The sequence below is a fragment of the Cryptomeria japonica genome, chromosome 10 (genome assembly GCF_030272615.1).
Source record: "Cryptomeria japonica chromosome 10, Sugi_1.0, whole genome shotgun sequence".
Lineage (NCBI taxonomy): Eukaryota > Viridiplantae > Streptophyta > Pinopsida > Cupressales > Cupressaceae > Cryptomeria > Cryptomeria japonica.
This window is the reverse complement of record NC_081414.1, coordinates 359072360-359085424: the sequence shown is the minus strand read 5'-3', so window position 1 is coordinate 359085424 and position 13065 is coordinate 359072360. Positions and strand designations below refer to the sequence as shown.

At 37.5% G+C, this 13065-nt stretch overlaps 1 protein-coding gene across 1 annotated transcript in view; it reads right to left on the bottom strand.

Moving 5' to 3' along the window:
- Positions 1-13065, bottom strand: part of LOC131042792 (protein CASP) — a 113965-nt gene that overhangs the window by 59079 nt on the left and 41821 nt on the right. The window contains exons 11-13 of the mRNA XM_057976114.2: positions 2620-2748; positions 2316-2435; positions 2108-2188 (exon numbers count right to left, since the gene is read on the bottom strand). Of these exons, the coding sequence (XP_057832097.1) occupies positions 2108-2188; positions 2316-2435; positions 2620-2748 (330 nt within the window). The remainder of the gene's footprint in view (positions 1-2107; positions 2189-2315; positions 2436-2619; positions 2749-13065) is intronic.

Below are 13065 nucleotides of genomic sequence, written 5' to 3'. Positions count from 1 at the left end.
GATTGCAGACTGCCTTGCGTAGTCAACTAGAATCATTCAGCTTAAGCTTAACTTCAATTATCGCTTCTTCATTGATATGCATCAACCTGACGATGTCCATGCTTGTAGCGGTGATCTAAACATCATAAAGCTTTCCTCAGAAGATCGCACTAATCTTGTGGAGATGATCCTAGGATGTCGAAGCAAGACTTAGTTAGAATTTCATCAAAGGTCATTCATTGCTCTTACGATCTTAGTGTTAGAAATAGATCCCGTTCCAACCCTTATCCTTTTTCCTTTTTTCAAAATCAAGGGCCAGTGAAATTCCACGTTCCAATAATATCCAAAGCAAATCAGACATTCAGGTCGTCGAAAGTAAGTCCCCTTGTGATTCCAACAAAATCACATCGTACTGCAAAGAGCTTATCCACACATAGAGAACCTACATATCAAAACCTTGGAGTTACTCCGACTAATCCTTCGGCGAGATCTTCAATAGACGGGAAACTTTGTTCAAGAGAGGATAAGGTACCTTAGGTATTTTATTCTGTGTTTGGTCGTGTACAAAAGACACATCAACAGGACTATAATTTGAATAAGTCATAATTAGTTAGTTAGTTATGGAATAAGTCTTAGTTGGTTAGACTTCTCCCACATTTTGCTCTTAGACCCTCTCCCATACATAGACGAGGGTACTCTGTAATTTTGATCCTTTAGCAATGCAACAAAATTCTGCCAATTTGTATGTGCACTCTAAGACTTTGAGCTTAGATGTAAATCAAATTGCTTTCAATAAAAGAGGCAAGTTGTGTTGAGACTTCGTGCCAATTCAAGTTTGTGATTTTTGTTCAATTGTTAAAGAGGGATTTAAATTCAATCTTGCAAACTTTGAGCTGCTAATTGTATTTAGAGTAATAGGTTTGGTTTTTCAGACTTTGTGTTGCTTTTATTTTTAAGACTTGTGCATGTAAGGTGAAGTGCATCATATAGACAGACTTTGAGCTGTTGAGTGTTGTACATTGTTATCATTTTGAGAAGGTTGATAGGAAAGTAGGAGTGCGGAAGACTTTGTGCTTTCATTTCTATTTTCCCGTCCCAGGGAAGTGATGCAAGTCTGTGCTTTCATGGAAACTTTGCTTCCCTTTATGTTCTAAAAATCCTACACAAAGTTTCATTTCTGTATTTACTGTTGTTGCCATAACTTCTTTTCTGAAATAAGAGAAATAATAACTTTTGTTCTGAAGAAAGAGAATAAGATGTTATCCCACCCAAATTAGATTAGTGTTAGTAGTAGTACAAGGGGAGTCTTCCCTAAATTAGGAGAGTTTTATACTGACACACTGTGGCTGAAACCACAATTTTGCACCTTCCTAGGTGTACAAATTTTCAACCAACACAATCGAGAAGAAAATATGCTTAAGAGACAAATGCATTTAAGTTGCATTGGTTGTAGCGTAGAAAATTTCAAATACTATAGGTATGCATGGGGGTTAAAATGTTGCATATTTTGTCAGTGTTTAGAAAAAATGTTGGAAAACAAAAAAATATATACACTTAACATTTGATAAATTATGGCCCAAGCCACACCCTACAAGTATTTAAATACTGTAAGTACAAGTGATAAAATCATATTGTATATCTATTTTTCATCTTAAACAATGATACCATGAACATTGATTGAATGTGTTTCCAAGAATGATACTGTAGCAATTGTTTTGATGTTTTGTTCAAGCGATATCATATTGTATATCTATTTTTCATCTTAAACAATGATTCCATGAGCATCGATTAGATGTGTTTCCAAGAATGATATTGTGGCAATTGTTTTGATATTATGTTCAGGAGTGTTTTCCATTTTACCAAACATGTTTCAAAAGGAAGTGGAACAGTTTCCAGTACAATGATAAGGATAGTAGCACACCTCAACAAAAAGTTGTTAAAGGGAAATAACCCAAATCATTCAATTGATGTGCATGTCCTCACTAAAGAAAAAAACAAGTGCTGGAGATAATCTACATGGCTTCATAGCCTTGGACCACATATTGATAGGAAAATTATTGACTTAAAAAACATCTACAATAAGAGGAATTGAATTAGCTACTTAATGAGATAAAGTTTAAAAGGACACCTCTAGAATTTCAGAAATTCCAAGTTCTGGTAGATCCCAATCATCTGGCTTTACCAATCTTCGATCAGTAGAGCTATATCCCTGTAATGTATGAAACATATCATTCCCAAATCGCTTGCAAAATCAATTTCCAAACAAGTGAACAAATGATAGCATAATTAGTGCAACAACCAATAGTTATCAGGAAAAAGTTAATATTAGACTGAACCTTTAATATGTCTTCCTCTAACTTTGAAATTAATTTCTGTTGTTCATCAACCTTCATACCAAGCTCTTTCACTTTAGCTTCTGATGCTTCAGCTGCAACTGTTTTTTCAGATATTTTGACCTTCAAAAGAACACACAAGCTGGCTTTGAATCTCAACAGGAAAAACAAGATGCATATGCTAAATAGTAGTTAACTATCAACATCAGAAATGAAATAAGGCAGGAAATCCATTTATTCATCTCCCCTGAAAAGTTCAAACAAAAATAGCATGTAGAATTCTACTTCAATCTGGGTACTTGTATACCTTCAGTTGAGTTAGTTCATGTTCCATCTTCCGATTTTTATCGAGTAACAGAGTCTCCAATTTGCTCATATCCTCACCTCTAGTAGCCACTTCCCAATCTTCAGCCTCAATAGAATTATAACCCACAGCCTGTGCAAAACAACTCTTTAAATTAGAATGATACATTTGATATTCTGCTCAAAAAACACAAGATTTTCATTAATTTTTCATAAGCCCTGGAAATGAGAAACATGAAACATAGTGACAACATCTAGCCAGTTCAACATTTACATTAAAATAGATTCACTGAAATAAATAAAGAATTTCCTCTACAATTTAATTTTCAGACTGAAGACACTATGTTAGTGAAGGGAATAAGTCTAATGCCACAAAGTAAGCCAGAATATTTCAAGTGAGAAACATGAACCATACCAATATCTAGTGCAGTTCGAACATTTGCATTACAATAGATTCACTGAAATCAATCAAGAATTTCCTCGACAATTTGACAATAATTCAGCATTGGAAATTTATATAATGTGCCACAGTAAACCAGAACAGGAAAGTAGGATATGCATGCATTTAAATTTTAAAGTTTATAATTGGAGGGTTAGATTTTCAATTTTTGAAAGCTTTGAGTAACTTTTCATGCTACTTCTAAGTTTTTTCTGTACCCATCTCCTTGTAGATTGCTTTTTCCTCCTTCCTCAATATACTCATCTGTGCAAAAGAGTATTTAAAGAAAAAAACCATGAATGCCCCACAATCAAAAAGTCTGTACCGTTATTTCACACAAATGCAAGATTTACCAGTTGTGCATCTATGTTGGCCTTATATATGCATTATCCATTTGCAAAGATTAAAACTCTACTGAAATTGTACCTTGTCTTGTTCCTTGATTCTAAGCTTGAACTTATTATCCCCATGAGTCGCCAAATTGATTTGGTTGTGCTTAGGTAGTATTTTGGGGGGCCAACTTCAGGTACATTCTTTGCATACCTTCAGTTCCACAATTATAGGTTTTATCTTATGGTGTGGCACATTAAACCGGACCTGCCTTTGTATAATCAGAGGTCAGTGTGAGATAAAATGACCTGTTGTGACCTTTTCACACATCGCCCCATCGCAAACGAGGACACCCTCTTTCCTGCTTTCTGTGCTTTGTTAGTTTAGGGTTTTGGCGGTTAGGCAGCAATTTTGAGCTTTCAGGTGTCTGAGTCTCAGTTTTGAAATGATCATGCCCAAGTGCGTTATTGGGGTTCAAATTTTGAGGTCAATAGGATCAAGTGTTTAAAATGTCAGAATGTCAATACGATCCTAAAATTTTGCCCAAGTCTGAGATTGCAATAAGTTCTAAATTTGAGTGTAAAATATGTCTAAGTGTTGCAAATCAAGGTTATTTTTGTGTTAGAGCATCTAGAGACCCTATAGGAGTTATTTTCTTGCTCCTAGGAGGTAAAATTTGGTCAATTTACGCATAGTCCCAATGGAATTTTCCCCCACTCAAAATGATGAAAGCCCTGATGCCAAATGGTAAAATTTGACAAGTTCTAACTTTTACAGTGTGAAAAACACCATTGTCCTAATGGAAAACGTTTCTCCCCATGGAATTAGAGTCATAAAATCAAGGTGTCTCGATGGAGGACGTTTTTCCACCAAGTTTTGAAGGTAAATTGGACTTTAACCTGATGGAGGACGTTTTTCCACCAAGTTGCAGGAGTTTTGGGGAAAATCCTGATGCATCTATATTTTCCCCTGCAGTTGTCCAGATGGACCACGTTTTTCCACCAGAGGTAAAAATGACTAAGTCAGGTGCTATATTTTGTCCAAATGAGGTTCGAATTTCCACCGGGCTGGAAAATGAGCAATGTGAAGTTAAGTGTGGACAAATTTACATTGTCCCGATGAGGTGCGTTTTTCCACTGGACGTATTAATGAATTTTGATGAACTTCTATGTGTCCAAACTCCAGATGAAGTTCGAATTTCACTTGGAGAACATTTTAATGAATTTTGACAAGTTTTCCCCCTGGAGATATATTTGTGGACAAAGTGAACAAATTAATTGATTTTTGTTGTCCAAATGGGCATCAATTTTCCCCTTGGTGATATTTTTGGACGAATTGAGTGAATTAATGATGATTCTTGAGTCCAAATGAGGGTCAATTTTCCCCTCAACGCCAAAATGTGCAAGTTGGAATGAATTTAATGCAAAACATTTATCCAGATTGGGATCGATTTTCCCCAAGTGATTGAAATTAAATGCAAGTGAAGGTTTTTAATGACAAGTGACCCAGATAATTTAATTTTGCCTTGTCATAGACATTTAATGATTAAGTGTAATGCATTTAATCTCATATGTGTTAACCCAATGTGGGTCGATTTTCCACCAGGCTGTTATAAAGCAAATTTTTTATCCCACATTGCTTGTCTGGTGAACTCTCAAGGTAAAAACAAGAATAAATACACCCAGCCAGCATTATAATATTATTATATTGCCTTGATGTGACAGTTGAAGGAGCAGATTTGAAGGCCATTGCTGGGTGTTTTTTCTCTAAGTGTGTTTGGATGCCATTTTCGGAGAAGATCTCCAAACTTATGCAGAATCGAAGAGGGCGATTTTGCCCATTTACGTGTGACGCCACCATTGGAGAAGAAGGCAGCGATTTTGTATGTGGCTAATCACCCCACATTTGGGAGCGATTTGGAGTCGTTGCATAGGACACCATTGCTGATAGGGAAGCGACTTTGTCCATACTTGTGCTTGACGTCATTGATGGGCAAATTTTGACATCATTCAAGGGGGCGCCATTGCTAGTTCATACCTGTGACATTAAATTCCAGATTCGAAGTTTTGTTTCCAGTCACCATTTGTGGAGAACGATGTTGTTTTGAGCATCATTGTTGACTGATTGAGGACACTGTGTTTGAGCACCATGGTTAGCCTAGTCCGAAGCATCATTTTCTCAGTTATTTTAAGACTGATATATCATTCCCAGCCAATTGTTAGTGCCCAGGCTTCGCCATTTTGAAGAATTGAAGGACAAAACCATTTAAATGTGAAGGTGTGCCATGGTTGTAATCATTTCCAAATTCCAGCCACTAATGTGAAACGTTTTCTGAGTATATTCAGACTTGTGGAGGCCATTTTCAGACCTTTGGAGGACACTTTCAGACTCGGTCCTCAGAAAATCAGACTTTACTACAACTTTGTTATCAAAAAATCGGTCACTTTCTGAGTGTAGTCAGACCTCCAAGCATAGTTTTAAGACTCGTGGACTCACCACGGACTTGCAAGTCCATGGGAGCCACGAGTCGACTCGCCAAGGACTCTTTTGCAAGGACTCACACGAGTCTTTTGCACAGACTTGCGAGTCTTCCAGATGAACTCGCGACCCAAAAAAAACGTCATGCAAGCTTTAAAAGTGAGCTTTTTATTATTTTTTTGCCTTCATTTGGCATAATTGAGGGAGTGAAATATCTCTTGAAGGGTTGTTTGTCACAGTGTTCCACGGGGACACTTCCCCCCCCCCCCCCCTCCCCCTTTGACTTTTTTGGGGGTTAAGCAGTAACCCTAATTGGATGTTGGCCAATAGAAAAATAACACCCGACGCCTTTATAAAATAGTAAAAGTATTTTTGGCCTCGTGGGGCACTACCCCCAAACCCTCGTCGAAAAATATAGGGGGAAACTGCGCTGATGGAAGTAGGGAAAATTTAACCTCCGAGTCTGATTAGGTTCCATATAACAACATAATTAGCATTGAAGAAATCTTGGTATTTAGATTTAGTATTTCAAATTTCCTATAGTTTCATTTGAAAGGCAATTCTTATACTATTATACTATCATATATCTTTTCAAAACTAGTTTTTCAAGTACTATATGTATATGTATAACTATATCAGCACCACCACCCTGCCACCCCCCAAAAACTAGATTTTGCATTATAACTCCTGGAGGTCCGAAACCACTCTCAAACATATGTATAACTATATCTTTGAAAGGCAAGAAAGGAACAATTGAAGATCATACAAGAGGAGTCATTGCTATCATCCCAAGGGAAGAAGATCATGGATACAAACATGGAGTACCTGGGCGTGAAGCAGATGAGACAAAGAATGTTTGTAGTGAAGAATCATCTTCCTTCAACCCTATCGGCTAATATCATGAAGAGTGGAATCTACCAAGCAGCTTGCTTTCCACCATCTATCTAGTGCAGTGAGCTTGTTGTCAAGTGTGCCAAGTACTATGATCCAAGAACCAGAATGATCAGATCGCTTAACGGGGTAGTGCCTGCATACCTAGCCGAAGAATCAATCGTGGAAGTGTTTGGAATTCCCAGGAGTGCGGACATGCAAGAGATGACTAAGGATGATGCCTTAGCAAAATTTGTGAAGAGAGCAGACGCATGTATGACAGTTGTGAACAATGAGTGGGTCATTGAGCCAAGGCGTCACCACTCTAGATTGCCCAAGAGAATTCTATGTTCGGACTTCAAAGATGAGTACAACGACTTAGTATTTTTAGTCAACCGAGTGATGGGAGCAGCTCAAGGGGCATTGTTCGAGAATTGGATGTATCATTATATTGAAGAAATATCAAAGGGAACGGTGTTCAATTGGGCAAAAATAATAAGTGATAAGCTCGACTTCCAGTTGAGAGGTTTGGAGAAAACGCGGACATTCAGCATGGCCTCCTTCCTTGTGTATGCACTAGCCAGATTTGTTGTGTACAAAGGATTGGCATTCAAGGGCAAAGTCGGGAATGGGCCAAGCCAATACAAAGTTTATGAGCACTATCTACAACTCCATACGCATAAGATTGAACATTACAAAAGGGTGAACAATGATTTCATCATGTACATCACAAGACTGTTGCAAGGCAAGATCCACAAACGGTTGTCCAAGGAAGCAACAAAGCTTATGGAGAAGTACGGATCATGGCATATATAGTTTCCTACCTTCACATACCTACAGATTCAGGGATTTTGATCCAAACCATACAAGCTTCCTAATCCGATAGCTAAGATGATTTTACTTGAGGTAGTGAGACAACTTTTGGAGTATGATATCCTCTAGAAGGAAAAGAATAGAATAGGGATAACTCTCCCAATTGCACTTGGGAAGACATTGCAGGTATGCCACACCACAGACGCAGCAAATTCAGTTATTGAAGTACTAGAGTTCTATTGCCTTGGAACCTATAAGAGCAGGAATCGATTCAATACATTTAAGAATATTGTGAAGATCAAGGGAAGAAGATTTACACACAAAGTCAACATCAAGGACTAGAGCTAATCTCATGGATGACCACGCAATTAGGAAGAGGATGTGGTCTCGTATGTCAGTGGAGTTCATGAGGAAGTGTAATCTTTTCTTCATTCCACATCAGTTTCAAGATGATGGTGACCATGCCCACCCGCAATATGATGATATGACTAAAGGAACTTATTGAGTGCACTTCTTTGTTCATGTGAGTTCGGAGATTTATTCATGAGTTGCCTATTGTCTTGGATGCTTCCCGTGTTGCCAACAAACTTGGTTTTCTTTAATGCAATACCCAAAGATTGTGTTCAATTTATATCTTAGTGACAAGCCTACATATTTTGGTTGGTTGACAGATGGGCAGTCCTGATGGGATTTGATGATTTCTCAAACATCAAAAATCTTCAAGAGTTAATGGATGGAAAATGCTGAAAAACTTTGTGAGTTGACGGACGGAATATGTTGACAAGCTTAATTTTTGTATATTGGTTAATGCTCCTCTTCATGAGATATTCTTCAAATGATCTTGATGAGAATAAATAATTTATAAGCCTACATACGAATCTACATTCTTCTCCAAGTTTCATAAGCCAATGAATTTGGCTGGAAGCAAGATGATTGTGGCAATCCAAACTCTTGGCTTGAGGATGGATAGAGTTCATATAGGTGAGGATTCTGATTTCACATGATTTGGGAGATATTATGGTTGTTATTATACCATTGATAATGCAGGGGCCATCATTTTAAAGAAAGATAAATGTGCCAACTTCTGAGCTTTAGGCTCACAAGTGCAATCTTTTCTTAATTAGAATGATTGGGTTCAGCCTTTTCTTCAGGGGACTTGCAAAAGTGGACTACCTTAGAGGAGTTAGACAGTGCTACTATTGTTGCCTTACATGTTGAAGATTCAAACTTCCTTCAAAAACTTACAAGTGTAGTCTTCTTCATTGAAGACGATGTGGGAGCCATCTTCACTTTTCTTTGAGGTGGATGTGGGACCACTTCCAAGGTACCATCCGAGAATGGCTGGTGCAGACTTCTTCCTAGTCAAGTACTAAAGAAGGATTGTAATGCCCACTACAACGATCACATTATCTGACAGTCCATCATGACAACCTAATCAGCAAATGGAATTTCACCAAACATCGCATCGTCTACCTTCAGGAATGGGAACATAGAAGACGATATCTGATAGTAGTGTCCGATCGATAATATTGTGCAAGTGCCTAAATGTGTGATCGATAACCATAACCAGTTCAATGAGATAACACTGGTTAGCATTAGTTAAGGATGGATTAGTTATGGTGAAAGGATGCATTGAACCAAGGGTCATTACCATTACTAACAGGCACCATGTGGAAAAGACACCACTCTCCTCCACCGATGAAGAAGTATTAAAGGACAATTCCAAATAAGACAAGAAGGACATGGAAGGATCTGCATTTTCAGCAAGGGAAACAATCACCTACCCTTCAGAAAGAGATATACAAATCATTTTATCAGAAATCTGAGTATTTTTATTATTTTTGGTGGTATGATTTATATTAAGAATCAGTATGCTTTTAAATGTAAATATAGCTTATTGATCTTACAATGACAACTCTGTCGTATTAAGTCTGCATATATATTTCTAATCAGTATTAAGTCTGTATATATATTTCTAACCAGTATTAAGTTTGCATATATATTTCTAAATCAGTATTAAATCTGTTATACATTTCTAAAATTTGCATAAGATACAATGAGCAGAATCTGTAGAACTCCAACCAATCAGACATTCTATTATGGAGGGGATGATACGGTACATATAAGGATAAAGCAGCCAAAAAATCCATTCTAGGTTAAGCAGAGATTGATTGATGGATGTGCTTCTGTACCCCTGAACTCTAAAGAGTTAGCAGGAGGTAATGTAATGGTGGTACTTCCATACCCCTGAACCTGTTGGATAGGCTCAAAGGCACCTTGTATGATCTCCCACGGTACTTCACAATAGAAATGGGTTGATTGGATGGAGCTCCAAAGGCATTTATTGAATACCATAAGCATGAAAGTTCTATGTGTACATTGTTAAATATTATGTTTATTTATGTTACTAATCTGGTTGCAGGTTCAAGATTAAGGTTCTAATTCAATGATACACATTTCCAAGCATCCTCCAGACCCTAATTACGGCAATTTAGGGAAATTTGACTAAGGCTCCTGTAGGGGACATTACAAATGGTATCAGAGCATGATCCTGCCATCTTGCAAGGTAAATCCACGTTTATGCTCTGTGTTGCATATATCCAGGTGTATGCCTCGTGTTTTCATGTGTATGCTTCGTGTTTGGTACATACCTAATAATTTTCCAGCATGTCTGCTTCATGTGTGTCTATGACTACTTTATGCTTAACAATTATGAAAATACTGAGTACAAGTAGTTCTAGTACAATTGATTTAGACCTGATGTGTTTCCAGTATGTCTATTCCATGAAGAATCTATCACTACTATAAACATATTCTTATTTTTGGTTGACCCAAAATATGAGAATTACTAGAGTGAACCAAAAAAACAAATTCACTTTAGAAAAGAATATCACATTGAGGTCATAGATGAGTCAGTCCTGTTGGTGTTGGAAACAAGCCACACCCGGACCAACGATGGACTGGTCCAAGAGGGGCCAGTAGCTCAGTGATAGAGTACTCCGGCAGCGTATGGAAGGTCCTAGGTTCGAGTCCTAGCTGGTCCATGTCTCAACATGGTATCAGAGCCAGGTCCAGGCTAGGAGCCCCAAGCACACAAGGGGTGTGGCTTAAGGGGGGGTGTTGGTGTTGGAAATAAGCCACACCCGGACCAACAATGGACTTGTCCAAGAGAGGCCAGTAGCTCAGTGGTAGAGCACTCCAGCAGCGTATGGAAGGTCCTAGGTTCGAGTCCTAGCTGGTCCATGTCTCAACAAGTCCAAGGTAGCAAATCAAGTACAGTAAGTCTACAATGATCAAAAGACATCACATATTCTATGTTCTCATACAGATTCCTGGCATAAAAGATCCACAAACACTTGTTTTACTACTTATTGATAATAAAACCAGCAGTCAATACAAATAATAGTATTGAAATGCATAAACTAGCTAGAATGGTGGGTTTGCCACAAGTATTCATGCAGGTAGAGTGATAGCAAAACAACCATCTCTTAGACAATTGGGAGTCTTTTCATGCGCAAATAAGGGTAGAAGTTAGAACAATTTGAAAATTGAGGCCATGAGAGTCAACAAGCTAGTAGTGTATGGCACATGTGTCTGTTTAATTGTACATAGAATGAAAGTTTATGGAACAGATTTCAATCACAAAGAGGTCAACAAACTGATTGAATTCACATTGAAGCATCAATGTACAATTCTTCTAAGATGTTGAAGAAGGTTTCCTGCCAACTAGTGTTTAAGGAAGCCCTCATGTCAACCATGTTCCCATTACATGTAAAAACAATGTTGACTCTAAGAAAGCTCTCTATTTACACAGGGATCAAGACTGTATATAGCTTTTTCCAACAGCCTCAATGAGGCTAGGGTCCTCTGCCAACACTTCTAAGTCAAACTTTGGCATAATTATGTCATGTTTCATTCATATCTTCATTAACCTAGTGAATAAGCAATAGTTGATGTACAAGATTGATTCATCAATTGATTCATATTTGAATAAAAGTAATTCTTGGTTAAGTAAAACTCCGAATACACTATAACAACATGTATGATATCAAAAGAGAATAAGCAGAAATCATACTCAGAAAACTTAGGACTTGGAAACTTTCATTTACAATAAGAACACATGCAACATAAATGAATAATCTTTCTTCAGAGATAAAAATCTAATCTGGGATCATCATAGTAACAAAGATTCAATAAAAACTAACTTTGCTTGAGGACAAGCAAATTCAGGAAGGGTAGACTGTATGCCCCCTACAACAATCACATTATCTGACAGTCCCTCATGACAGCCTAATCAGCAAATGGAGTTTCATTGAACACTGCATTGTCAACCTTCAGGGATGGGAACATACAAGACAATATTTGACAGTAGTGTCTGATCGATAATATTGTGCAAGTGCCTAAATGTGTGATCTATAATCATATCCAGTTCAATGAGATAGCATTGGTTAGCATTAGTTGAGGACGGATTAGTTATGGTGAAAGGATGCGTTGAACCAAGGGTCATTACCATTACTAAAAGGCACCACGTGGAAAAGACACCACTCTCCTCCACCAATGAGGAAGTATTAAAGGACACTTCCAAGCAAGACAAGAAGGACTTGGAAGTATCTGCATTTTCAGCAAGGGAAACATTCACGTACCTTCAGACAGAGATGTACAAGTCATTTTATCAGCAATCTGAGTATTTTTATAATATTTGGTGGTATGATTTATACTTAGAATTAGTAGGCTTTATATGTAAATAATACTTATATGATCTTAGAATGACATTTCTGTTGTATAAAGTCTGCATATATATTTCTGATCAGTATTAAGTCTGTATATATATTTCTAACCAGAATTAAGTCTGCATATATATTTCTAAATCAGTGTTAAATCTGTTATACATCTATAAAATCTGCATAAGATAGAATGAAAGGAATCTGTAGAACTCCAACCAATCAGACATTCTGTTGTGGCGGGGATGATATGGTACATATAAGGAGGGCAAGCAGCCAAAAGGTCCATTCTAGGTTAAGCAGGGGTTGATTGATGGATATGCTTCCGTACCCCTGAACTCAAAAGAGTTAAGCAGGAGGTAATGTAACATTGGTAATTCCATACCCCTGAACCTGTTGGATAGGCTCAAAGGCGCCTTGTATGATCTACTACAGTACTTCACAATAACAATGGATTCTGATTGGATGGAGCCCCAAAGTCATTTATCGAATACCATAAGCATGAAAGTGCTATGTGTACATTGTTAAATATTATGTTTATTTGTGTAACTTATCTGGTTGCAGGTTCTAGGTCAATAATACACATTTCCAAGCATCCTCCAAACCCTAATTAGCGCAATTTAGGGCAAATCGAATAAGGTACCATGGGGGACATAACAAGGATATTAGAGCACATGCACATTTAATTGTAACTTGTTGGGTTCCTTCATTCTAGCCTTAAATTATCTATCCCCACAAACCTCCAATTTGTTTGGCCACATTTAGGTAATATTATAATACTAAGTGTACACATTTTAAG